At 53.0% G+C, this 26,350-nt stretch overlaps 10 protein-coding genes across 10 annotated transcripts; 5 read left to right on the top strand and 5 right to left on the bottom strand.

Annotated features, from left to right (window-relative positions):
• Positions 1-204: 204 nt before the first annotated feature.
• PG994_014166 (uncharacterized protein) lies at positions 205-2,932 on the top strand (the record flags this gene model as incomplete). Its single annotated transcript, XM_066865575.1, is given in 3 exon segments — positions 205-2,048; positions 2,063-2,573; positions 2,639-2,932. 3 exon segments carry the CDS (start codon positions 205-207, stop codon positions 2,930-2,932), a joined length of 2,649 nt encoding a protein of 882 aa, XP_066708704.1.
• Positions 2,933-3,697: 765 nt separating this feature from the next.
• PG994_014165 (uncharacterized protein) lies at positions 3,698-4,161 on the bottom strand (the record flags this gene model as incomplete). The annotated part of the gene is made up of 2 exons (XM_066865574.1): positions 3,698-3,861; positions 4,065-4,161. 2 exons carry the CDS (start codon positions 4,159-4,161, stop codon positions 3,698-3,700), a joined length of 261 nt encoding a protein of 86 aa, XP_066708703.1.
• Positions 4,162-5,211: 1,050 nt separating this feature from the next.
• On the top strand, positions 5,212-5,826 carry PG994_014164 (uncharacterized protein; the record flags this gene model as incomplete). Its single annotated transcript, XM_066865573.1, has 1 exon — positions 5,212-5,826. One exon carries the CDS (start codon positions 5,212-5,214, stop codon positions 5,824-5,826), a length of 615 nt encoding a protein of 204 aa, XP_066708702.1.
• Positions 5,827-6,339: 513 nt separating this feature from the next.
• On the bottom strand, positions 6,340-8,234 carry PG994_014163 (aspartate kinase; the record flags this gene model as incomplete). Its single annotated transcript, XM_066865572.1, has 6 exons — positions 6,340-6,437; positions 6,503-7,421; positions 7,482-7,806; positions 7,881-7,961; positions 8,035-8,054; positions 8,145-8,234. 6 exons carry the CDS (start codon positions 8,232-8,234, stop codon positions 6,340-6,342), a joined length of 1,533 nt encoding a protein of 510 aa, XP_066708701.1.
• Positions 8,235-9,622: 1,388 nt separating this feature from the next.
• Positions 9,623-12,902, bottom strand: PG994_014162 (AP-3 complex subunit delta; the record flags this gene model as incomplete). The annotated part of the gene is made up of 6 exons (XM_066865571.1): positions 9,623-10,258; positions 10,315-10,717; positions 10,795-11,797; positions 11,855-12,083; positions 12,144-12,843; positions 12,871-12,902. The coding sequence occupies 6 exons, from the start codon at positions 12,900-12,902 to the stop codon at positions 9,623-9,625; spliced, it is 3,003 nt and encodes a 1,000-aa protein (XP_066708700.1).
• An 840-nt stretch (positions 12,903-13,742) lies between these two features.
• Positions 13,743-14,718, top strand: PG994_014161 (uncharacterized protein; the record flags this gene model as incomplete). Its single annotated transcript, XM_066865570.1, has 4 exons — positions 13,743-13,934; positions 14,001-14,207; positions 14,275-14,421; positions 14,482-14,718. 4 exons carry the CDS (start codon positions 13,743-13,745, stop codon positions 14,716-14,718), a joined length of 783 nt encoding a protein of 260 aa, XP_066708699.1.
• A 3,885-nt stretch (positions 14,719-18,603) lies between these two features.
• Positions 18,604-20,885, top strand: PG994_014160 (uncharacterized protein; the record flags this gene model as incomplete). The annotated part of the gene is made up of 4 exons (XM_066865569.1): positions 18,604-18,611; positions 18,674-19,092; positions 19,146-20,299; positions 20,352-20,885. 4 exons carry the CDS (start codon positions 18,604-18,606, stop codon positions 20,883-20,885), a joined length of 2,115 nt encoding a protein of 704 aa, XP_066708698.1.
• An 855-nt stretch (positions 20,886-21,740) lies between these two features.
• Positions 21,741-22,475, bottom strand: PG994_014159 (uncharacterized protein; the record flags this gene model as incomplete). Its single annotated transcript, XM_066865568.1, has 1 exon — positions 21,741-22,475. One exon carries the CDS (start codon positions 22,473-22,475, stop codon positions 21,741-21,743), a length of 735 nt encoding a protein of 244 aa, XP_066708697.1.
• A 466-nt stretch (positions 22,476-22,941) lies between these two features.
• On the top strand, positions 22,942-24,294 carry PG994_014158 (uncharacterized protein; the record flags this gene model as incomplete). Its single annotated transcript, XM_066865567.1, has 2 exons — positions 22,942-23,293; positions 23,510-24,294. The coding sequence occupies 2 exons, from the start codon at positions 22,942-22,944 to the stop codon at positions 24,292-24,294; spliced, it is 1,137 nt and encodes a 378-aa protein (XP_066708696.1).
• Positions 24,295-24,477: 183 nt separating this feature from the next.
• Positions 24,478-25,685, bottom strand: PG994_014157 (uncharacterized protein; the record flags this gene model as incomplete). Its single annotated transcript, XM_066865566.1, has 5 exons — positions 24,478-24,982; positions 25,055-25,237; positions 25,306-25,381; positions 25,483-25,523; positions 25,600-25,685. The coding sequence occupies 5 exons, from the start codon at positions 25,683-25,685 to the stop codon at positions 24,478-24,480; spliced, it is 891 nt and encodes a 296-aa protein (XP_066708695.1).
• Between the last annotated feature and the right edge of the window lie 665 nt (positions 25,686-26,350).

The raw sequence follows: 26,350 nt of genomic DNA, 5'->3' as shown, positions 1-26,350 counted from the left end.
GAACTACCGATTGCGCTGGAGCAGCTCTCTTTCTGTCGCATGGCGAGCATCGGTCATCCATTGCTGTCTCAACATCTCTGTCGCTCTTTCTCTATTTGAGAAGGTGCATTTCTCGCCGGAGAACAAGTGCTGCCGACCCTTCACAGGCGGTTGCTTATCGATACATAGATACTCCTTCGTCGACAGAGAGACACAACCACCACGATGGCGACGCGCGACGCCGGAAACAGGCCGAAAAAGCCGATCGCAACCTATGGCAAACGAAAGAGCCAAACAGCACGCGCTTTCTATGCTGGCGCGAAGGGTAGCACACGACCCAGTGACCGTCAAGTCGCGAGTGGCAGCATCACAGGACAAACAACGCGTCCAGGAGAGCGCGACCCTTACGAATTATCTTCCTCGCCAGAACCTTTATCGGTAAATGCACCTGCACGCCAGAAGCCTGCGGCAGCAACAAAAAGTGCCACCGTGGGTCTCCTGAGCAGCGAACGCAAACGGAAGGTGGCCGAGTTATATTCCCCAAAGGCCCTTGGCCAGGACCCTTTGACAGAAGGGGATGACAGCTCGCCTGTTCGACCGACCGCCCGACGCTCCCGCATCTCATCTCCAGAACCATCGCGACCTGCTAAGCAGACAACGACGGCAACTAGGCGCCCGGCGCGTTCCACTTCAGGGGAAGGCATGGACGTGGATACCCCAGACGTGGCACTGTCTAGCCCTCCTCCAACGCCCGCTGTGTCTAAAAGCAAAGTCATCAGAGATGGAAAGGCAGTATCCAAGAGAAAGGAGGCTCTCGAGACGACGTTTCCTCCGCAGACAATGGAAGCCTTTGGTAACCTGGCCGTCACGGACAAGGGCAGATCAAGGCCGCGCATGCAGCAGCAGATTCCTGTGCGTTTAGCCCAGCGAAAGGCGACATTGAAGACTACACAATCCGATATTGGCCCAACCTCGACTTCTACTTTCTCGGCGAGTTTGTCACAGCCAGCGGCAAAGGGGGCGGCTGTGGCAGACAAGCCGCCGAAGAGGCAGAAACCGCGGCTGATCGATAGCCTGAAGGCACAGATTCAGTCATCAGATGAGTCAGAAGATGATGGACGCGAGACGCAAGTAACTTGGAGTCAGCCGCTGGTGTCTGGCCAGAATAACGATTTTGCACAGGAAGACTCCCAAGATTCCATGACTCTGACCCCGAACCCCCGCAAAGCCCCAGGCACCAGACCGCCAGCATTCTCCCGGACATCGAGCCAAGTGAAGCGTACATATGGCCAAACAAATTCCCTGCTGGAAGAGACGGATATGTATGCTGCTTTGGAGCTTCCACACGAGACCCCAGCGCTGAAGGGCCGACGCTTAGAATATGACATTCACAAGAAGTTGATCAAGCCCGACTCCGATGACGAGGACGCCGATCTTGGCTCTGCGTCCAAGACGGCCAAAATGCAGGGCATTCATGAACTTCGGGCCGCAGGCGCAAATACGTTTGTCGCCGATCAGATGCATGATCTAACAGATCAAATAGGAGCACCCAATGGTGCAGGCCAGAAGCCATCATCCTCACGCAGAACTGCCCTGCGTCAGGTTGCGGATAAGGTAAAGGAGAAAGAATATAGACGGTCACTCCGTGATCATGGGGTCGAGGCAACTATTTTTGGGCATGCCGATAGAGAGCATGATACCATAACTGGCTATTTCATTGTGGTCATCCTTCTTCAGCTTTTGGCACACACTGACTCGCCACATATTGTGCGGCTTGTTCGCACTGGAGACATGGGTGCCTTGTTTGCAAGACTGCTTGCTGTGGACGATGACACCCTGAAGCTGGCGAGGGATCGCAAAAGTAACCTAAGCAAGCGTGACCAGACGCTGCTGGCCGGGCTTCAGAATGGGCTCAAAGAGCTGTCGGCCTGGCGAACCAAGCCTGCTCACATATCACCTCGGACTGCCACCCTGAAATGCCTTCAGCTTCTCGTTGCCCAGGATCCGAACATTGGCATGGACCTGTCTCTGTTACCAGCCACGGTCACGGACAAATTGTTCTCGGTGCTGTCTGTGGCGCAAGATCCGGATTTCTGGAAGCACCCGACGCTATTGACCGTATCAATGTCTTCCATGCGTTGTCCGTTTTGGAATATCACACCGTTAAGGCGCTTGAATTCCAAAACGACAGCAACAAGTGGCTGACGGATTATTTGCCTTCAGTGGCCGATGCTTTTGGGGCTGTTTTGCGGGTACCGCACGACACGGAGCTCGAGAGTCTCGTGATGAGAGTTATGGTCAACCTAGTGGAAACGGTGCCTGGAGCGTCTGAAGTCTTCGTTGCCAAAGGCCTGCTCCCCACTCTTGCGAGCTCTGTATGCGCCAGCTTCGCCAAGGCTCTAGCGACAGTCTCTACCAATGAATGGTCGGACGAAGTTCGCGATGGACTCGTCCTGAGACTGGGCATTCTGATCAATTGCGCCGAGCGAAGTGTTGCGGTCAGAGAGGCGGTCTGGAAGTGCTATGGCGACGACGGTTCTCCTACGAATAAACTTATCAAGCTATTCCTAGAGAACCATGCATCCACTGCTGAGGTAAGTAACATGACATCTCCCGGACACTCACTACTGGTCAATTGGACAAAGCTGACTTTGCACAGGCTGATTCGGATGCGAAATCGCAACTGAACGTGGCATTTGGGTACCTGGCCGTGTTGCTCGGTTACCTGTCCCTCCTTAAACCTTTCCGAGTTGCCTTTAGAGCTAGTCATTCCAAGAAGAACATGAGGCCCCTGCTTGACTCGATCCGCGAGTTCGTGGTACATCATAAAGTGATGGAAGCCGCGCTGAAGGACGCGGTAGAAGGTGACGGGCAAGAGGGATACACGGACAAATTGCCAGACAAGTTGCAACTGCTGGTAGAGCAGATTGAGAACGAGTCTGCTTTCGACTGATATCTTACTTACTCTTATTCTTCCAAATCCGGTCTACAGCGCAGTTCTAGCACATATATCACGACCAACCACAAGGGATCAAGGAGTTAGAAAAGGCTATGAGACCAGCAGGCAATGTGTGGTGGGTATCTGGGCTTGGTCGTCGGCGTACAGCAGTAAAGCAGGCCTAGGCTGACTGACCAGCTCATACTTTTGCGGATGCATTGGGAAGATGATACTTGAACACATACAAGCTGGCGAGAGACAGGGCTTATTCTGGGTGGGCCAAGGCTACTATCAGATGCTTGGTTAGGGGTGTCACCTTTGAATATGTGTACGGAATACCCATAGACTACGACTTTGAAACGAATCGAGATGAACGCCACTGGCATTCAGTCTTTTTATTTATAGCATAAGTGATAATCATACGGTCGGACTTGTCATGCCTAAGACAGCTCCGGAGGCCATGATGAGATACCCAACGGACGACTTCAGCATGTCGATAACCCTTTATTGTGCCTGGCTACCCAGGCTCCATTGGTTGTTCAGAACTGACGAGACTTAAATTGGGTGCTACATAGTGAAAACATCTCGGAGCAGAATGGCGCTGTGGAAGTGACAAAACACTTACAGGTAGGTCACGCGTATAGGTCAATCTGACATCTGTTTTATGGGATCGTAGTAACATCTGCAAGAAAACTTGGATTTAATCATTGGAAGACTTCTGTAACTCGGTAAATTTCCTCCTTATGCCAGCTGCTCATCAGACCCTAGGCTTCAATGTCCTCATTGTCGTCTCCCGTTCCCCGTCCGTGACTGCTCCAGGCAGAAGTGGTAGTAGTCCGGGCCCACCCCGGCGTTGAACAGGTCCGAGTGGAAAGGGGCCACGGGGTTGTCGGGCTCCCGTTGGGGACGAGACCCATCGACTCCCAGTACGGGCCTGCCGAAGTCTTGACTTCGTGCGATTTGTCTGGGTGGTCGTGGAGAGGGAAGTACTTAAAAACAGGGTGGTCAGTCGGGGAGTCTTTGTTTATTATGGCGATGCTGCCAAGGAAGAAGAGCACAAAAGCTCCCTTGTCTACGAGGATGGTCCAAGGGGACAAACACGATGGACAACGTAAACATGGTGCCCAGATAGGCATGGAAAGCATACGCGCCTTCTTCTGGAACTCGACAACCGTACGATTGCCCTTGGCCTTGTCTGGCTCATAGGTGAAGCACCAGTCCCGCGCCCTCGACTGCAAGTTCATGTTCCGTACTCCAGCCAGCAGCTTCTGTAGAAGTGTAACAACTACTCAAGCATGTTTAGCCGACTGTGTAAGGGGGAAGGTGAATGACCACACGAGGAATCGTCAAGAACAAGTGACATGCAAAGCGAGATAGGGGGTGTGCGGTGGGGTCGCCTAGCAATCAAAGAAGGAGAGAAGGACGGGTTAAATATTCAAATTAATGCCTTTTCTTCCAACAAACAGGTGGCCGACTGGTGTAGTGGGTGCGGGCGCTTCCCCTCGGTAGGCGATTTGGCTTGAATAACCTGTACAAAAACAAAAGGACCTAGGTGTTTACACCCCCCTCGGCAGGCTTCAAGTTCGAATCTAACCTATACAAAACAAAGGACTTTAGCGATAGCATGTAAACCACTACATCACGACACACCTGCTTGTTTTTTTCTTTCCCTTTTTCCTTTTTCTTACTCTTCTCTTTTTTTTTTCTTTTTTTAATGCATAGCGAATAGGACGAAGAATGTGGTGGTTTCTTTATGGCCAAGCCCTGAGGGAAACAGCGCAAAACCGGAAACTTGGCGATGACCTCCTTTATCCTGCCACTCACTAATGCCTCCCTCATGGTCCGAACAATGGGCAACGGCTTGACCGCGTTGACGTATGGAGTCTAGCATCTACGATAGGCAGAGTCCAAAATAAACCCCGAATAGCTCTCCTCTTACCTCGGTTGGCTAGTATGGAAAGGGGATGCCCAAGAGGAAGCAGACGGTGGTGCAAGAGTGGTCCTGCACACGCACTTGCGATCCAACCTTACAGTTGTTTTCGCTTCTCATAACAGTAAAGACAAGGTAAGTAGGACAAGAAGATGGAGAAAGACATTGTAATCACCAACTGAAACAAGGTTATTGTATCAGGGATAGGCAGTGAACAGCAAGATACCATAATATGATCACCCAAGTCGGGACTTCTTCGGTATAGAAAACCTTCCAACACCACCATAAACATTGCTCTGCTGCACATCCAGTGATTTACCTACCCATTCTACGACCAGTTTTTCGGTAACCACATTTATCAATCATGGAAACACCACGAGCGACCGCGGACGCCAGCCAGGGAGAGATCTCCGGTAGCGAGGTCCCGTGTCGCACGAATGATCCCAGGGACCCCCAAGAGGGCGGCAGCAATCTCCGCACCCCCAGGGACCGGAAGGAGGGCGATGACGTGGACTACCGCCCGCTGTTCCGCCCGGTGTCCCAGCGCCCGCTGTTCTGCCCAGTAGAAGCAGTCGCAGCGGCGGCAGAGCACCACTTCCGAAACCAGCCCTCTCCCCGGAGCAACGACGACGGGGCGATCGAGGCGGCGCGCCGGACGGGGGCCGCCACCACCACGACAAACCCCCCGCGGCCGTACCGGAGCCTGTGGGAGAACCCGATGCGCGGCCCCATCGAGGGCGACTGCCTGCTCCACCACCCCTTCGCCCGGTTGAGCTTCACGGACACCCGGCGGCCCGACCGCGACCCCAGCGGCGGGGACACCTCGCCGTTCCTACCCTTGTTACCGCCGGCGATAGAGTCGGAACAAGTTGACCAGGACGCCTCGCCGCTCCTGCCCCTGTTCCCGCCGACGATGGGGTCGGGATCGGAGGTCGATCAGGACGCGTCGCCGTTCCTGCCCCTGCTCCCGCTGCGATGAGTCGGAAGTCGACCAGGATGCGCGCTTCATCGCGGCGCTTCGGCGTGGGCTCTGAGCCTGATGAAGGCCGATGATACCACTCAGAACTAAATGTTAACAGGTAGGTTCCCAAGGTAAGTTCCCAAGGTAGGTCATACATCACTCTATCTCATAAATAGCGAGAGCGGTAATAGAATAGGCATACACACACAGTACATTAGATAACGATATATTCAAGAAAGGAAAAGCTCCAAAACATTGACCGTATGAAGGGTACCCAGTAATGGCTTACTTTTTTTTCTCTGAAAATAAGAAGTCTCTCAACTGCGATGATGTCTTGTCTTAGGTGCTTGTCAAATGCAATCTGATATCTCTAGAAAAAAACACATGACTACCTTCTTTGCAGCTCCCCATACGCCCCTTTTTTCCGAAACCGGGCCATTCCGGACTGGATTTATAAGTGCAGCCAGCCACAAACGCCGGAGAACAAACACAAATGCGATTTTTAATTCCACCGAATCTATGCAGGTCGATCTATTCCAAAAACGTAAACAGATTTGTATGTAGTATGTTCATAGCTCGGGTAGCCTCCCGCGCGTCGATCACGCAACTGATGTTGATCTCGCTGGCACCTATAATGACAACAGTTAGCAAATCTGCCACTCGCAGTTAGCTGGAGAAAAAAGCAATGACTTACCCTGGGAAATCATTTCGATATTAACATTGTGCTCTCCCAGAGTCGAGAACATACGGCCTGAGATGCCAATCATGTTCTTCATCTCGGCACCAACCAAGCTCAGAATGGCCATGTCATGGAGCATGCTCACATCGCCGCAGCCTTCCAATTCTTTCCTCGCTGCTTCAAGTTGCGAGATTGGTGAGTTGGCGGCATGGATGGCCATGGATACGTGCACCTCACTGGTCGAGATGAGATCCACTGAGATGCGGTGGTTGTTCAGGATAGCGAAAACCTTAGCAAAGAAACCATGTGAGATGGATCGCTTGTTGGAATGCACGTTGATGACAGAGATGTTGTCCTTGATGGTAACGGCCGTGGGACGTCTCGGTGTTTTCCGCGGTGTTGATTCTGAAGGTCTCGACCTCTTGATCTCCTGTGCTGGCGACTGAACGGGGTCGGGCAGCACGATGGTGCCCTCACCCCTCGGGTTCTTGACGTTCTTGATACGAATTTGTATCGGTGGCTCGGCCTTGATGACTTGGTCCATAGTCAGGTGGTGGATGACCTCGGAGCCGTAGAATGTGAGCTCGGCAGCTTCCGACGGAGTGATGGAGCCCAGGAGGCGCGCAGTTGGGACCTTGGTCGGGTCTGCTGTGAAAATACCATCCACCTCCTTCCACACCTGCAGTTCCTCGGCCTTCAGACCTACGGAGGCCAAAGCTGCGCACAGATCTGTGTAACCCCGTCCAATATCGCCGTCCATGAGACTTCCAGGGACAGTACCGAAGAAGCCCGTAACCACAGGCACTCTTTCCCCGCACGCAGTTATCCTCTTCTGGAACGCGGCAGCGGCTTCTCGGTAGAAAGCCGGGCTGAGCCTCTCGGAGCTGTCATAATGGAGAACGTCGGCGAGATCCACGTATTCGGCATCGACTTTCTGTGGGTATTGTCAGCAAAGTGCACCAGCCGTATAAGGGGCGCGCCGTAACCTCCGTACCTTGTCCTTGAGCAGATATGACATGAATCTGCAGCTCAGCTTCTCACCGAAACTGATGACCCTGTCTTTCGACCTCGCGTTGACCTCGAGATTGAAGCGCTTAGCAGCAATGACGTAGTCGACCAACTCCTGGCAGTCGTTTTCAATATCCGCCGTGACCTGCTTTTGTAGGACAGGGTCCTTGATGAAAGACTGAATGGCGAAGACATGGTCGCTGCAGATTTCTTGGACGGCAATCTTGACGGCGTCGAGAATCTCGTTCTGGGTAGCTTCATTGCTAGTGGCAGCGGCAATGGCCTTGAGTTTCTTGTAGACCTTGAGGAGACTGAACAATGGCGTATTGTGTTAGGGGCAGGTCCGATTGCGAATTGCGACTCTCGGAGGTATATGTTGACTAACCGACTTGTGGTACCCGTGATCTTCTTTCCAGTGCTCCGGGCCGAGCAAACAACAACGACTTTATTGGAAGCAAGACTCGCCCTGTTCCAATGTTCAATTAGCAGGCATCATCGTACAAGAAGGGGGGGTTATGGCAGCCAGGAATCGCACGTACCGTATAATGTCTTCTGCGATCTACAAGAACACAAACCAAAGTAGTCAGTCGCAATGCTCTCGATAAGGGTAGTTGACAGGGCGCGGGGCAGCCAAGAGATTCCAACATACCTTGTCTGGGAATTTGCCGACGCTGGTGCCGCCGAATTTTTGTATTATCCAGCCATTGCTAGAAGTGTTGCTGAACTCGAAGGCTGTCATGGTAAAGGCCGTCTCAGCGCAAGCGAGTTTGACTTTTGTCTCTGGCGCAAACCCAATGGTGGCTTCCCTTTGCTCCTGTGCTATTCCGCAAAAGCAACGAATCGCGGGGCAGTCGCTGTCGTCCAGTCTTGTTGGAGACACACAAATTACACTTTTCTCGATAGAAGTAATACACAACACACACAGCCAGAATAACGAGAGGAGCTGGGTTTCAAACGAGAGTATGAGAGGCTATCACAAGGGAGGAATATTGTACGTATGTAAGTATGTGTGGAATAGAGGAGGAAAGTTAGAGTTGAAGGGAAAATCCACCGCGTTATGTCATGTCCTGCTCGCTTTCTTTAACACCGGTCCAGGTACAGCCAGAAATACATTTGACCCGTAAAGTGGAATGGCGACATGAATGCGCTGCTTTGCTACCTGACTTTTAGGTTCCGAATCGGAGGCTAAAAAACCCTTCAGTGACTCCCGCGCCCTCACCATTCCCTGACTGTGACTGACTGTCCCGCCCAGCGTCGTAGCGGGGCTGATCACCCTGGTCTGCGTCTAGGTAGGTAGGTTAACGGTCCAGCTGCAACTTGCTGTTCCTCTACTGCAGTTAGTGGGGGTGTAAGTATACGAATACATAAAGTATGTGCCTGCATCCAGCGCATTGATTGAAATGGTCCGTCTTTTTCAATAGCACCCATGTGATTTGCTACTATCAGGTCAACTATTTCACCATACTAGACCGATGTGGCAGGCGGTGTACAGAAGCTACGTGATACCAGACAACTTAACAACCAACCTTACGATATGTCGTCCGAATCGGAGGTAAAACGGAGTTTGGACGACAGTTAGACAGGACCTCTTTCTCTTCTCATCCGGTATATGCCACGCTTCTGACTCAACCCAACGGTCATACGAGGAATTCAGCCACCGAATTGCATAGCAGAATACACCAATAGAATAGAGTGCCCTCGCTGACCCCCGCCTCGCATAGTATTATTGTATTGCTCACACATGTGCCTCGCTTGAGGACCAACGCTGGCGTACGCCGGCTGGACTTCTTCAGTGATTGCGAGAACGACTATAATCTCGAGTACACATCAAGAGATTTGAGGTCTTCATGCTTTGAAATGGTTTGCATGATTAACATACTTCCCGGGTTCTATAGGTCTAACCGATTGCGCGCTTTTCATCTGAGACATGGTCCTGCAGTCTGCGCATCCTTCTGCCTTTCCAAGAAACAAGGGTTGACTAGCAGGACCGGCGCGGCTCTCATCCGGCCGGGTCTCTTCCGGCCGATATGCACGAGTGAGACTCCCGCCACTTTGAGTACAAGACGAAGCGAAGTCACTGCGGCAGTAGACCTGTAGCCGTGAAAAAGTCAACCTTGATCAGCTAGCTTAATCCTGTATCTCTACTGGTCTGGCCTTCTTCTTTTTCTTTTTCGGCTTCACGGCCGCCGGTTCTCCCACGCTCTCTACTGTTTCCTTAGCGGGGGCAGGCGTTTGTTTATCGTCGTTCGGCCCATCACCGCCATCCGGAACCACCACCTTCTTTTTCTTCTTCTTCGCCTTGACAGCAGCCCCAGAATCACCCCCCTCTCCCTCGGCTGGCGTGGAGGCAGACGCCTTCTTCTTCGACTTCTTCTTGACCACCGTGCCCTCGGCGTCGACGCCCTGGGCCACCTGGATGCGCTCGTTGGCGCGCTGCATCTCGAGCCGGAGCCGCTCCACCTCCTTCATGGCGCGGGCCATCTCGGCCTCCTCGCGCTGCTGGGCCTCGGGGTCGTAGCCGCGGCTGTCGGGTTCCGCCTCGAGGTTGAGCGAGCCGATGTTGGTCGAATCGACACCCAGGAGGACCGACTGCTTCAGCTGCTTGGCCCGCAACTTGGTGAAGCTGTCCGAGTTATTCTCCGAATCGTAGTGGCGAGGCGTGGAGCCGCCGCTCCCCGCGAGGTTCTCGTCCGCGGCGATGACGATCTTCTGCCGCGGCGGCTTCGGCGAGGAGCTATGCGTGACTGGGATGGAACGCTCCCGCTGATACCGGCGTTAAGCTTGTCGAGATCCAACTCCATGATAGGGATCGAATCGACATCCAAGTCGGGACCGTTGGAGTTCTGGAGGATGTTATGTATGGGCGTCGATGTACCGGTAAGACTACTGCCTTCTCCAATGTAGAAAGGATCGTCCTTGTTCCTCTCGCGACGCTCTGCCTTCCTCCTGGCAAGGATATCTGGATCCAAGTACGCGTCTTCTGTTGGCTGTTGTTGATAGGAGCCAACGACATCTTCTCGGCTTTCAACCAGACGATTGATGGCGGGTTCCGAAACTATACTCGTCGGCGGTGGCCGCTTGTTGTAATATATCTCGAATTCATCTGCTTCCTCTGTGGGCATGCTGAGAGGCTGGGCATTGGCTAAAAGAGAGTTGAGGTTTGGGTTGATAGGCTCATCGAATCCAAGCCCTCCGGGAAAGGCACATTCTTCTGGGCTGAAGCTGCAACGGACTTCAGCTCCCAGCCCCCGAATAGCGATGGCATCGCTTGTGTAAGCAGTAAAGGGGCATAATCTGACGCCTCTCCGACAGCATCTTGACCAGACACGGCCTCCGCTGTCAATTTGAGCAATTCGATGAACTCAACAGCCCTCTCTTGTACTTCAAGGTTCGGATGCATAGCCAGAGGCTCGAAAACATGAATGATACGGGCCATGAGCAACGAGATCATCGACTTCCTCTCGGGAGTCCATGGAGCTATGCTGTCACCTGCAATGAGAGAAAAAACCTTAGTGGCAGCTTGCAAACAGGCCGCCAACGACTCCGGAGAGGTGACCCGAGGAATAAGCTGTAGCAACGACCCGAGACTGTCATCTGGGGATGACGTCTCGGTCGCAAACTCCCCTATAACCCAAGCTATAGGTTTCACTGCACCTGATGTCACAGGATGACCGCTTGGCGCGTCTTTATCGAACTGCATCAGGATGGCGTTCGCAGCTTCGACACATGCTGGCCGGATGGCATGTACCTTGACAGTAACATTCCTCAGTTCGTCGCCGATCTGTTCCGACGCATCCCCAATATTCGACTTGTAACTTGCAGATGATTCCAAGTCGTTTGTAGGCCGGGGCAAGGGAACCATACGGACCAACTGTGTGAGGATATCTATATACCACTCGAAGTCTGTTAGGTTGCTGTAGTTATTTCGTGAGCACATATCCAGGATCCTGTTTATTACGTCGGCCCTGTAGTCATCCGGCAGTGGTTGCGATTGCCCGCTATTCTTCTGTCGCGGATTGATGGTCTCCTCCAAAGCTTCTTCGTCCGAATCCAGATCAGCCGGATCGACCGCGGCATTTCTTCCATTCTCTGGTGAGGCACTCTTAAGCTGCCTCATGAGACGACTAACAATGGATATCAGGTTTTCGCTGCTAACCATGCCCTGGACCAGATCCAACGACTTGATGCGAATTGAAATATCTGTACTGTCGATACACTCAAGAATTACATCCTCTTGCTGAGCAACAAGCCAAGGGTGTGTAACCACAATCTTGTTAAAAGCGAGGAGTGCCACGTATTTGACTATCAACAGATGTCAGTAAAAGCCCCCGTCAGTATGCGGAAATGTCTCAAACGTACGGTTAGGGTCGCCGTCGACCATTATCATGCTGCGGAGCTTGCTGACGCAGAGGGATGCAATCTCTTCCCTTCCGTCGTCATCATCGCCGCTGCCTAGAATGCCTCCCTGGATAATGCCATTGATACACTCGTACAATAATGACATTGCAGGAGTACTGCGAATGATTTCGGTTAAGGGAGGTAGTAGCTTCCGCACAAGCCGCGGTTCGAGCGGAGTGAGTGTCGCAAACTAGATAACAATGAGTATAGAAGCCGAGTGTGTCCAATGTCCCGACTGTATAGCTCTTACCAGTTTTATTAGTTTGATAGCCATCCAGTTGTTGCCGCTATCAACAAGCAATTCGAATAGCCTTGGGGCGAGAGGTAGGAAGTCGTTGGGCCGGCGCCAGCCTAATTCGCAGACAACATTCACAATAGCCGCCGTGACACTTGGATCTTCCCTTGTATCCATGAGCTTTTCCTTTATTTTCGGCCATGCCGCGCGCAGGGTTTCCGGGAACACTAGAGCTAGCCTATACAGAGTAACGATGGTTTTCTTGCGAATCGTGGGATTGCTATGGCTGAGTCGAGGGAGCAAATCGGAGAGGGTCGAGAGCGCCAAGGAGGGAGTGATCAGGTGAGGGAGGGCGACGATTGGAAGCGCTATAGTAGTCGTCGAAGCTCCGGTGAGGTCCTTCTTGAGGAGATTCGTCGCGAGCATGAGGACTTCGGTATCGGGGCGGAAACTCTGCACAGCGCCGAGATAGCCCACGCGCTTCTGGTGGTACTTGGGCGATGCCATGACTTCCAAGACGTGGAACGAAGCCCATGACATGTCGTGGCCAAACATCTCCAGGTAGACCAGCTTCAACATGGCAGTGGCCTTGAGGTCCAAGTCCTGGGATCGAATTTCGGCTCGACATTCTTTCAGGCAGTTCTGTATGTACTCGCGCTCGTTGCCCTTGTGGTTTCGCATCCCCCGGATGAGGTCGTAGAGTGATTTTTCGAACCTGAAGTCTGTTAGCAAAAGAACAAACGACAACTTGCATCTAAGTCCTCTAACATACATCTTTGCAGCTTTGGCGCCTTGCACCGGTGCTGGCGACGTATAGCGGTCTTATCGTATGTGGGATGAAGCCAAATAGAGCGGTCGGCAAGCTATCAGTTATCAGTTGCGGTGTGGGTTCGTGTTGGGCCGAAGGCCATCATGACGACAGCTATACATCCAGAAACGAGATGCTGATCAGCTTCGGTCGGAGAGAGATGTTGGTTTCGCAGGGTCGAGTCGTAGGCCAGATTAACTTCAAATGTAGGGACTGCAGGTGGTCTTGTGCCCCTCCAATCAATGAGTCTTGAGAGGTACGCAACGAACCCCCAAATTGCGATTTGGAGGTCGTGCTCCGGTTTATAGACGTAATTGCGCTAAAATACCGCCTGCAACTGGTGAGCTGGTTACCCCAGTCGATCCCAGCTCCCGCCAGTTGGCCCCCAAGGCTCCCTAATCAACGGCGGATTTACCGGGTCACCGAGACTGGCCAGCACCTTACAGTGGCCACATGTGAACCAATGTGCATGCAGTCAAAGTTGAGCTTCAATGCGACACAGCTCCTTGATCATCACCGTGACCGACGAAGACATCTAAAAACTTTTACTCTCGAGACTCGCCAAACTCAACGCCGCAAGTCCATTGGAACGCGTTTCCCCCAGTTCTCGATCGATCTACCATGACGTCCTCGCTCCTCCGTCCGCCGGGACATCTGTCTCCAGCGACTGCTCTGCAGCTATCACAGCAAGCTCCTAACATAATCAAGAGCTCTCCGGGAGCGGTAACGGCGTCGGCCCTTTCATCGCTCTTCAGCGCGCCCGAGACACCCGAGCTGTGGACAATATATGAGAACCTTCTGCTTTCATGCCTTCGCACAGGGACGAAGAATCGGCGCATCTGTGTCTCGGTCGACTGGTGAATCGCTTTGGCGATGACAACGAGCGCGTCATGGCCTTGATAGGCCTGATGAAGGAAGCGGATGCCACAGACGACGCCACACTCGAGGTCGTACTGAAGGAATACGAGGCATTACTGCAGGAGAATCCGACAAACATAGTAGGCTGCCTATTATACATTGCGTGGTCTACTGTGCAACCGTCTGACACAGCTTGTTCTCTTTAGCCTATCGTAAAGCGCCGCGTTGCCCTTTTGCGATCCATCGGCCGCATCCCAGACGCAGTCACGGCCCTGACTGGGCTACTCGACTTCTCCCCCACCGACAGCGAGGCTTGGTCAGAGCTGAGTGATATCTATTTCTCCCAAGGACTGTATTCTCAGGCCATCTTCGCATTGGAGGAGGTGCTCGTACTGCAGCCGAATGCGTGGAATGTAAGCATGGGACGTTTGCTACTTTCAAGCGCCAAGTGACTAACGCATCTGCCTAGATCCACGCCAGAATAGGGGAGCTGCTCCTCATGTCCATCAAATCGGGATCGGGGACCAGAACGATAGCGCCAAGCAATTAGCTGAAGCACTCAAACGGTTCTGCCGAAGCATCGAGCTCTGCGACGACTACCTACGTGGCTACTACGGCTTGAAATTGGTACGTTATTGCGACTCTCCGTATCAACCCAGCAAGCCGGCTGTACTAACTCCTAGCAAGACAACCACACAGCTTCTCAATGACCCACCGAAGCCCTCAAAACAGGCGGAAAGTGATGGTCTCTCGCCACCTAACTTGTCCACCCTCCAGAAGCTGGATGGGCTGGCCACCGAAAAACTCGGGGAGATTACGCGGAGGTTCACGGCCGGGGAAAGGGGCTGGCGGGGATTTGAAGAAGCCGAGATTGTTGCGGCCAGGGAGCTACTAGAGAAGAGTTCTAGTACGACTGTGCGTTAAGGCGGGCAGGCTGGCGGGCCTGCGAGGCGCCAATCTACGATTCGATCCGGTGATCCAGTCACTATGCCTGTGCTATACTGACTCACAGTATGCCATGCAGCAGCCAGCAAGTCGGGAGGTTCTACCCCTGACCGGGCAGGAACCATGATAGCCACCAGCTGCCACTATTGTTGGCAGATCAGGTACGCGCGCTGTATTGCAGAATGTCGACTTAATTGATACCCTACCAAAAGCTAGCAGCACGCAATCAGCCACGGGCGATTGGGCAGAAGCTGGTGGGATGATGTAGATCCGTTAGACGAGTCCACTGCCCCTCTGCGTGGCTCCAGTCGTTTACAATAGACACGGAGGCTGAGGGCGAGGCAGATGAAGACAGCAATTGACCGAGAGAAGAGGCGGCTCTTACATACACTTGGCACCCTCACTGGAAAGCCACCCTTGCTCAAAAGTTGCTGAAGTTCCCCCACCTATGCCTATACTACTGCCTATACCCATTGCCTACACGTCTATGAACCCGAACCGGTCAAAGCTTGGGCAGCAAGACGTTTCATTAGGCTCGCTATTGCCGGGCTGGGAGCAGCCAAGACTCACATCCACCAGCTACTGTAGGTTCCACTTAGGCCAGTCATGGCTGTTCGGCGAGTCAGCAGCGAATACTGTCGTTCAGCGATGCATACATACTCCATATCCACCCCAGCCCTGTAGCTTTTCCTCTTCGGTATATCTGGTATACGCGTTCTCGACCGTTATCTATACTCTTATGAGGTTCCCATACCGTAGGTACAGCTCGGTTAATATATAAACGGTTATCTGCGTATATCGGAGACGACACCTAGAAATAGTAACCCGACCTCTGCGGAAGAACTAGACCTAGCCTGGCCTTTGAAACCTGTTCACTGAGGCTGTCTGACCATAATTTCTTGATTTTTCTACTCGATTCTGGAAGATGAGCTGTGTGGGAGGGCCAGACACACACCCAGACAGATATCAATGACACACACACACACCGGCCTGGACTGTCGTGTACTAAGCCTCGCTGGACTTACAACCGTACCATTTAGCGGGGAGCAAACGTGCGTGCAAATAGAGGCCTATTGGCTAAGATTTAGGGCGAAGTTGTCTGTCTACTTTCATTCTCTTGGAGGAGGGAGTTGCTGCTGTTGACGCAAGCACAGGTAAGCTGTCGGTCTCAGCGGACAATTCATTGGGCATGAGCCTCATGCACCTCAGAATGCACCATGCTGCATATCGGCTATGCCCGCAACAGCAAGCTGCCTAGAACGAGCCGGGCCCTGGACTGGAGTGAGTGAGGGGCAGAGTAGTGTCCAGATAGTGTCCATAGCAACAGCGGTGTACTCTTCCTCCCACCACCCTGGCTGCTCCCTGCCACCTTGGCCTTGCCCCTCCACCGCCCGCGTATTGTATCGCAACCCCGCCAGTCAGAAGCATCGGGTCTTGACTGACATCGGTTGTCGCTTCACAGCAAGTTTCAGATGTCAAGTCAAAAAGATCGGTAGAAAATGACGACATGTGACTGTATTGGATATAGCGATTATGTACATGATAATACCGGCATCCTCGTCAATTGGCGTCTGACATCTACTACTCCAAGTCGTGGTCTGTCGGGGTAGGTAAGCTCAATACAACGGAACATCTGCGACTGGATACACACACGCAGATGCCGGGGATGGGTCCATCGGCCGCAAGCACCGTCAGTCTATCAATGCGCCCCCGGTTTGCCAGTGCTTGATAATTGCATACGCCCCGTGCGCCCTCCACCAATTGCCCCGAACAAGGAGGTCCTCGTGAGCTGGGTGCCCATTTCTGGCTCGAGGTTCCGATCAAATCGCAGTTCCAAAATCTCCTTCTATTCGGTAGCTACGATTGAGTATTATGGTCCTATACTGGCCTCGACTATAGACCATCACCACCACGGAACTTCTGTCTAGACCAGCACCCAGCACCGGCGATCCTTCTACAAAACGCTACTGTAGAATGCAACCAGTTGTGTGCAGTGGCTAATAAGATGAAACAACGACAAAGAGGTATGTAGGTAAACAATCGGAATGGAAGAGGTCAACAAGCATGATGGATGCATACCTCTGCTTCCATCCCTTCTAACGCCTACCTAAGTTGCACTAGATGCTAGGCACAACGTGACCAACCTTGGCTGCCTTGGGCACACTTATTATTAGGTGTGAGAACTAGTAATCAGCAGCAACTTACCGAGAAGCTGGCTAGCTGCCGTCGCTGTTTGAGATACCCCAAGAAAGGAGCTGGCTGGCTGGGCAAGCTGGGCTGGGCTGCAAGACGTTACGTCGCTAGCTACAGCTAGCTGTATTACACACACCGTCATCTTGGATGCTGTTCAAGTCCATAGGCAAGCGGCAATAAGAAGTAGAACTCTCGCCTCTCGGCCTTTTGTCCACAACAGCACAGCAGGACGCAGGACGGACGGAGAGACCTATCGTGGCATACCTACATATTACTTAGTTACTAGTTTCTACATCTCCATCAATGCCTAGGTTGCCATTAGGCAAATACTTTTCATGTAAGTCGGTAAGGTGTGTAGGGATGCCGTAGTACATACATGATGCTTTGCTGACACCTATATAATAAGCGGTGGACTTCAGCCGCCCCCAAACCTGGAAAGTCTTCATTCTTGCCGTCTTGTCTTTCGTTACTGCTTGGGCCCATTTAAGAAGAGGGGCCGCTTGTAGATCTGCCCGGATCTTTCTTTGCAATCCATCGTTCAACCCCTCCATCCGCGAGAGAGGGACAAAGAGACATACAGTGATAGACCGCAAGGGCTTGATCTGTTGCCTCCTCCTGACGATCCCGCGTCACCTATTGTTACTCCCCCATTTGCATCTAATACCCTAATACATACTTCTTTTAAACAAGAATCGGCCTTTTCGGCTTAATCGAATAAAGCTGGCGAGTGGCCATCTGCAGTCGCCCGTTTCCATTTTGTTGCAGCGGATTGCTCACCGCGCAGAGCATACTGGCTTTTGGGACGGGATTGGATTGGACTGGGGGTTATTGGACGGACGGCTTGGGACTACCTAACCCAGCCAGCGCCTTGACTGGAGCGAGATAGAGACAAGAGAGAGGGAAAAAGCCGACGAGGGGGGGCCGGTCAATAAGACCCAATTGCCTCTTTACCTTACCCAAAGATTTTCGTCGGTTTCTGCCCTTTGCGACCCAACTTGTGCAAAGCAACCGGGATCTTCCCTCCAGCACTCATTGAAGCCCGTCCGCCGTCAGTCACCTTGCTACGAATTCGTCTCCCCGCGATTATTATTCCTTCCCATACTCTGTACCAGCGATACAAAACCACCAGCACGCCAGGAAAAACTACTCCTTGCTTCCAGTTGCTTTTTCTTGGTTCCATTTTCCCCACCGCCTGGTCCCTAATCTTTGTGGCCCTTTTTTGAGTTCGATAGCACGACAAGAGCCAATTTCACATATTGTTTCTTCACTTCCGGCCCAATCTCAAATTCTGACCAAATCCTCGGGACACCCACCTACCCTACCCTACCCGCTATCTCTCGGAGAGACAACAACAACAACAATAACACTACAGCAACCACCAATTCTTTCCCTCCCACCAATACTCGCCGCCTCCTCGGACTAGTTATTGAGCAATTCTAGCCAATTGCAATTTAGCAGCGTCGACCTAGTTTCGCGACACCTTGCTTGTTGTGCGCATCCAACCGCAACCAGCAACTCACCCATAAGCGCCGTGTTTCTAACCGCTCACACAGAAAGGGCGGTCCTATCCCTAGAGTTTTGTCTCTTTTTTCCTTGGAGCCAACCATTACCCCGGTTTTCTTGAGAGGAAGGGTCGGCAGTGAAGGACACTCAGCTTTCACTTGGCTCCTCATGTCTTCGTAGGTGCCCACCACGATCCAAAACCCCGCATCCGCACACGGCGACTGACTTGATGGTCCAGAGGCAGAGGATACGCTCGAACCTACCACGCTGATCCTAATTCGGCCACCGATTGGTCTTCAAGTCAAGAAGAGTTCTCGTCGTCGCAAGAACAAGAAGAAGAAGAAGATCACGGATCCTGGACGGATTCCCAAGAAGAAGACGAACTCGATCCCACCGACTCAGCCTCAACGGCCCCGGGTCCTGCAAATAACAACTGGGCACGCGCTAGAAGCACAGTTCGCCAACCGGTTCGTCGTCACGTCGTCCCCGCAAGGGCACACTCCGGTTTTCGGCACGTCGCGCCGAACCCAGCGCCCAGTCTGGATTCTGAAGAACAATATTACGGGCCGCGCCAGCCCTTCGGTGCCCCTAGTGGGGGCCTCGGCGGCGGCGGCGGCCCAGTCGGCTACTACGGTGGGCGTGGTCAGCATCCAGGGGGTATGCACCACCAAGCCATGCGGGCGGCTATGGCCCTCCGGCCCCATATGGAGGCCAGCAGCAAATGGTGCCATACGGAAACCAATACAACCCTTTCGCGGCGAATAACGCTGCCCCTGGCGGAGGTTACTTTGGCAACGATCACAGGGGTGGCTGGGGTGGTGGTGAAATGATGCCTTACCCTGGAGGACAATATTTCAACGGCAATGGCCAATACCCAATTCCTCAAGCCATGCAACAGTATCAGCAATGGGCCTCTCCTCCCCCACCTCCACCAACGGATATTGCACCTCGTACTCCTGCTCGTACGCCGGCCCCGCCACCAGAACACCCCAGGGAGGACCCCGAAAAGGAGGCAATGAAGAAGAAGCTTGCAGAGATCGAAGCTGCGCAAGCCAAGGCGGAACTCGAGGCAAAGCAACGAGAGTTGGAGGCCAAGATACGCCAGGAGGCCGAGGATGCTTTCAAGAGGAAAATGGAAGAGATGGCTCGAGAAGAAAAGGCCAGGGCAGAAGAGAGAGCAATTGCTCTAGAGAAAGCCAAGAAGGAAATTGAGGAGGCCAGGAGAGAAGCTGAGCGAGCCGCTCGGGATGCCATTGAGGCGGAAAAGAAGGCCGAAGCCGAACGCGCAAAAGCTGCAGCGGAGGCTATTGCTCAGGCAGAGCGAAATGCCCGAGATAAGCTTGCAGCGGAACGCAAGGCCGACGAGGAGCGAGCCAAGGCTGCAGCTGAGGCTGTCGCCAAAGCAGAGAGAGAAGCCCGCGACAAGCTCGAGGCAGAACGCAAGGCTGACGAAGAAAGGAAGAAGAGGGAAGCAGAAGCTGCTGCTCTGGCCGAGGCTCAGGCGCAAGCCAAACTTGAAGCTGCCCTCAGGGCAAAGGAGGAGGCCGAGGCTGCTGCTAAGAAGAAGGCTGACGAGGAAGCCGAATGGCGCAAGAATCTCGAGGCTAAAGCTAAACTAAAAGCAGATATTGAGGCACGGGAAAGGGTGGAAAAGGAGAAGAAGGATGCAGAGGAGGCTGCGGCGGCTGAAGCAGCGAAGAAGAAGGAGGAGGATGCTTACAAGGAGAGGCTGTTGGAGGAAGCCAAAGTCAAGGCCGAGGAAGCGAACAAGAAGTCGATGGGCAAAGACAAGGCCCCTATACGATTCAAGGACGCCGTTGGGAGGAAGTTCAGCTTTCCCTTCCATATATGCCAGACTTGGCAGGTAAGAAGACATTCCCTAGTCGTTCTTCGGCATATGACTAATATTTCACCAGGGTATGGAAGAACTCATTAAGCAGGCCTTCTTACATGTCGACGTGATTGGGCCCCATGTTCAAGCTGGGCACTACGATCTCCTTGGTCCCGATGGCGAGATCATTCTCCCCCAGGTGTGGGACAAAGTGATCGAACCCGATTGGGCCATCACGATGCATATGTGGCCGATGGAAAGAGCGCCAAACCCAGCAGCCCACCTAGCAGGTCGGCCCGCCGGTGTGCCTCCCGGGGTTAGAGGCCCCGGGGGGCCTGTAGCCGGCCGTCCTGGTATGCAGGGCATGCCTATGGGTATGGGGGGACCACGCTCGGCTGGTGCACCGATGCCAGGGCATATGCACGGCCACCACAATCAACACGGTCAACCCCCACCGCCTCCACATCCAAATCTACGTCCGGGTCCGCCCCCAGGCATGGATCCTCGCATTGTTCAAGTAGAAAAGAAGTCGTCGTCCAAGAAAAAGCCAGCAAAGACCAGCGGTGGCTTTTTGCAATTCATGGCGGGCAAACCAGCAAAACCGAAGAAGTCCTCGTAAGTCAACAGCTCATCCTTGCCGGCGTTCTCTATCGGCATTACTGACCCTTTTCTTTTAGACGAAAATAGCTTCAAAGCAACCTATAGGTGATGGACGCTTAAGTCACCTTGGAAATTGTCGAATTTTACTGCATATATTTTCTTCTCCTTTTCTTTGCTTACTGATTTATGGCATTATACCCCGGCTAAGACAGTCTGATCATTGTACTGGGACAGGAGTAGCTTGTCTGATTTCTTTCAAAGGCGGTTGCGGACTGGCAATGACCACTAATCTGTCCTGGGTACTACTACGTCGGATTGGTCAACTATTTACCTGCCACTACCGCCCCTAGAGCTTTTGGCCTCAAGAATTACCGATTCAATCATATTTGAATCTTTTGATTATACGGGAGGAGATGAGACGAGACGAGACATGTTGAAGTGGAAGCATTGGCTTATGAGGTTTACGGGGCCATGATACGAGGAACAAGGGGCGTTTTGGCAAGCATGAGTCATGTTAGGGAGTATACGATGATCGAGTGTCTTCGACTGGTGTCTTTTTTTCAATATTATATCTATCTATACAGTGGAGTGGTGCAGCCATGGAGTTTCGAGTCAGACACGAGTCAAATAAATGCGATACAAGTCGATTCAAAAGCCTCTCGCGTCCAAACTCCGTCGCCAATGCGTAGTTCTAAAACTTACCTCCACGATGTCTTTGTTGAAATTTACACTATACAGCCTGGCCATCAGAGGGTTTGGAGGTTGTCGCCTCCTCAAATACTCTTAGCTTCCCCCAGAGGTTCATGACCTCCTAGGGTTACCGAGCACGCGCTCTGCCTCCTTGACAAAGGCATCCACCATGATGGGCGCCAGCTTATCCGCGACGGCCGAGCTGACCGCGGCGTACAGCGGGTTCGAGAACCGGTACCTGAGGCTCAAGTCCACCTCGCTCCACTCGACTTTTGACGCCCCCGTCGTGTCCGTATTCGGTAATGGCCGCACCGTCCAGCGTGTCACCAGGCTCTTGAACACACCCTCGCGACCCCCGCCTATCCCAATTACGGGCCCGGGTCCCGGAGGCCCAGCCGCTCCAGCTCCGCGGCGGGGATCTCCGGGCCCGCCTCGCCTGAGATGGCTTCGACGATCCGCCCCGGGACGCAGAAGACCCGGCTCGTGTACGTCTCCTGGATTCCTCCCCAGCCGGCGGTGAGGTCAGCCTGCGCGGGCCAGCGTCGCTGTGTTGTTGTTTCGGTTTGTGAGCCTTGGGAACTGTTGTTGTTCTCTGGCGATGACGACGAAGAAGATGAAGAAGGAGCAGAGGAGGGTTGGTCCAGTGCGTCACCCGCGCCGAGGCGCAGTAGGGTAGGAAGCGCGGGTAGCTGTCGATGTCGGCTATCAGCTCGTACAGCCGGTCCGAGGCGTAGGGGAGCGTGCGCCGGGCCGTCAGGGTCTGTGGGGGGCTGTTGGCGTCGGGCATGGAGAGGCTGGGGATGTTGAGGAAGCTGCGCCGGGCTTGGGGGGAGGTGGAGGGCGTCCAGGATCGTGCGACAGCTCGGGGCGCATTGCGGGCGAGCCGCTGGGCGCAGGGCCTGAGGCTTGTCGTCGCCATGTTGGCGTTGCGTTGTATTGGGCAGCGGAGGTTGTTAGGGATTGGCGAATGACGAGAGAGTTTGTTTGTTATGTATACATTATTGGCGACTGACTCAATTGTTTCCCCCAGTTCATTGGAAACTGAAGATCGTGACGTCGACTATAATCGTGTTGCTATCGCTGGACTTTCTCGATGCGATCTCGGCTTGGCAATCGATAAAAGTTCCAGCCACATTAAAATCGCATCTCTAGGCCAGCCACGATCTGGTGCCCCCGCGCCCCACTTCTCTTCTTCCTCAAAAAGTTCTTCGAATATTTTTTTCCACTCTGAGAAAACTTCTTCTTCCCAACTCAGCAACGACAAGAAGTCTTTTGCGCGGATTCTCAGTTTGCCAGCATGAAAGCTAGCATGGAAGCTAGAAGTTGGTCGTGAAACACCCACAGCCTCAGTGCCATACTGCGAGTGCATTCTTATTTCATTCGATATGGCTTCCGCCGCTGCATGTGAGCTGCCACCTGCCTCGACCGAGCAAGACCTGGTGGACAAAGCCTCCACACTCGCGCTGGAAGAGAAGGATGCCTCCCCTGCCGTCGAGGCTGTCGAGGCTGTCGAGGCTACCGAGGCTACCTCTCCGCCGCCGCACCGGAGCCATGACCCTCAGCACAACATGAAGCGGACAGATCCCTTCCAGTTCGGGTCCCGCTTCCTGCAAGAAGAAGACAACGTCTTCGAGTTCAATGCATGGGACCACGTGGAGACTGACGACACCTACAAGGAGTACGCTGAGGAGCAATTCCAGAAGCAACGCGAGTCGCCAGTCTCCGACTTTGACAAGAGTAAGTCACGATTCTTCTACTATCACTTACTTACCAAACACTCCCTTAAACACTGGCTTGGGTGATGATTCCCAACAATCGCATAGTTCATCTGATTAAGATGATGACAAACTGTAATAGCAAATGTCTTTCGCTCCCATCTGACTTATCAAGCCAAACACACTTCTCTTGTCACTTGACTATTGCAGAGAAGCCACGTGCTAACCTTCTCATCAGCCAGATTCAATTCGGACCCTGCCAAATGGTGGAACCTTTTCTACAAGAACAACACGGCCAACTTCTTCAAGAACCGCAAGTGGCTACAACAAGAGTTCCCTATCCTGGGTAAGGTCACTGAGGAAGATGCTGGCCCCGTAGTAATCCTGGAAGTCGGTGCTGGCGCCGGTAACACAGCCTTCCCTATTCTGGCAAACAACACAAACCCTAAGCTCAAGGTACACGCGTGCGACTTCTCCAAGAAGGCTGTGGAAGTCATGCGCGGCCATGAACAGTACAACACCGAGCACATGCAAGCTGATGTGTGGGATGTTGCTAGTGATGAGCTTCCCCCTGGACTAGGAGAAGGCTCAGTAGATGTCGTAGTCATGATCTTCATCTTCTCTGCCCTATCCCCGTTGCAGTGGAAGAGGGCTGTTGAAAACATCTACCGTGTCCTCAAGCCCGGCGGCGAAGTCTGCTTCCGCGACTATGGAAGAGGTGATCTCGCGCAGGTCCGGTTCAAGAAGGGCCGATACCTGGATGAGAACTTTTACATTCGTGGTGACGGTACGCGCGTCTACTTCTTTGAAGAAGAGGAGCTCGCCAGGATATGGAAGGGCGAGACGTTGCCCAACATGAGGCCTACGGAGGGTGAAGACCCCTTACCCGCCACCGAGACGTCAAAGCCGAAAGAACTTTTCGATATAGAAAACCTTGGCGTTGACCGAAGACTTTTGATAAATAGAGCCAAGCAGTTGAAGATGTATCGGTGCTGGATGCAAGGTCATTTTAGAAAGAAATAGACATCATTTTCCAGCAATACAAAAGCTCTTTCGTACTTGGTGATTTGTTACCTCATATGAATCCCAGACCGGGTCTAGTCCCCTTTCCCGTACAGCCTTTGTTGCGTTTGACGTGTCTAATCCCGTTGTGCAAGTAAACGATGGTTTAGCACAGGGCTACCCATGCCAACATACACGTAAGCATCATGCGCCTAGTACCTCGACTAACCTACGCCGCTTGTCGCTCCCAAACTCTATGCCATCTAGGTAAGCCTCAACGCCACCGTACCTGCTCACGAGGTGCTCGTGGATTCTGGCGACAAAGTCCGGAGGGCAGTCGCCCCAGTCGGGCGTCAGGCCGATCTCCTCAATCTCGGCTATCCGAGTCTCGCGGTCCGCCTCGAGTGCTCCCTGCGTCAGGAGGTAATCGTGGCTCACGGCCTCGAGCGGCACGCCCAGGATCATGAGAACCAGGGCGACGATGAGGCCCGTCCGATCCTTGCCCTGGGTGCAATGGACCAGAATGGGGAGGGAGGGACCGCCGGGGGTAGCTTCCAGAAACACGTTCAGGGCTTCGAGGATGTCGGCGCCCGAGTGGTCCAGCGTGTCGAGGCCCATGCCCACGAGGCCGCGCAGGAGCATCACCTCTTGGCTCATGACGCGGATGGCGGCGATGCGGTAGCCGAGGGTGTAGAGGAAGATGAGTTTGCTAACATAGGTAGAAAACAAAAAGTTAGCACACCTCGTGTTGAGTAGTACGAATACGGATACTACTACTCACAAGAACCCGGGCCACGATAGCTGGCTGATGAGGAACTTCTCGAACTTGCCTCCGGTGATCTTGATCTCAAGGTACCGCAGGCCGGGGATCTGGACGGGCTCGGCCAGGGCGGCGTTGGACTGGAGCAGGGCCGGGACCTTAAGGTCGGCTTGCCGCTTTTCGGCTTGTTTGGCATGTTCGGTTCTGGGTCGCGGAAGTGCTTGGTTAGTTTACTATAGAAAACCACCGATTCCTAGACAGAGGATACCTACTTGGTTCGCAAGTCTATCACCGTCTTGATCCCATAGTCTTCTTTCAGCTTCCGACGGTCTTCCGGACTAGCATAATCTTAAAGGGTTCCTATTGTCAGCGCCTTGGAAAGCAAGATTCTAGGAACTATAGTCTGGGGAGGGCAGCCACGTGACCGGGGATGTATAAGAAACACTCACCTGGCCGCGCTGATCGGAAGAAGACGCCTTCTCGAACAAGTCTATGTATAGAAGTCACCCATTGATCAGCCCACCATGCCTCAGGAGGAATATACAGCCGCAGGAGCGTTTACTTACCTTTTTCCACATTGGGTATTGACGGTTTGGCCAACGTCTCGGAAGTTCTGGACGTTGTCGAGACTTGTACGGTCCATGTCGCCCATACTGCCGAAATGTTGCAGTAGCTGCAGATATAATAGAACGCAAAATGGATGTTTTCACTGCTGCCGGTGTGGTTTTGGCTGAAGCTTTCCTGTGACGACTATACTGCGATTTCCTTTGAAGTATGTTCTTTGGGTGGCCGGATCTACGCATTTTTCTGCTTACAAGCAGGGGGGCAGTCGTTACACGCACTTTTGTCCCCGCTTTCCTACAGGCATGTTTTACGCAAGACCACAGGGCTGAAGCAATGAATCGATTTTAAAACGACTCGACTTGTATTACTGAACTAAGCTGAACATCGCCATAGGTCAATCAGTTGCAGTACTGGTATTCTGATGTCTTTATTAGATTCGGGTCATGAAACATCAAATACTCAGTTTGAGGAACCTCGGATGTTTTACTGAAGCTGAGGTTGGCAGGTTGCAGCTGACAGCTTTTGGTGCGCAACCTGTAGTAGTACGGACGGAGCTACATACCAAGCCATCCCATCCAATATGTCGATCGTCATGTCAAGGCAAGGGGGTGTGTTGCTTATTTGGATTAAGGAGACCTTGGCATAGTTGTTTCATATGGAAACAAACAAAAATATCGAGTCCCCCTTCACGAAAGCATCGATTTGTAGTATGCAAATGTGTGCCACAGCTGTCAAGTATGAAAGTCCACCAGC

The sequence above is a fragment of the Apiospora phragmitis genome, assembly GCF_038363925.1.
Source record: "Apiospora phragmitis strain CBS 135458 chromosome Unknown utg000013l:1.0-2965645.0:1.0-2969333.0, whole genome shotgun sequence".
NCBI lineage: Eukaryota > Fungi > Ascomycota > Sordariomycetes > Amphisphaeriales > Apiosporaceae > Apiospora > Apiospora phragmitis.
The sequence above is the reverse complement of the archived record's forward strand: the minus strand, read 5'-3'. Positions and strand labels throughout refer to the sequence as shown.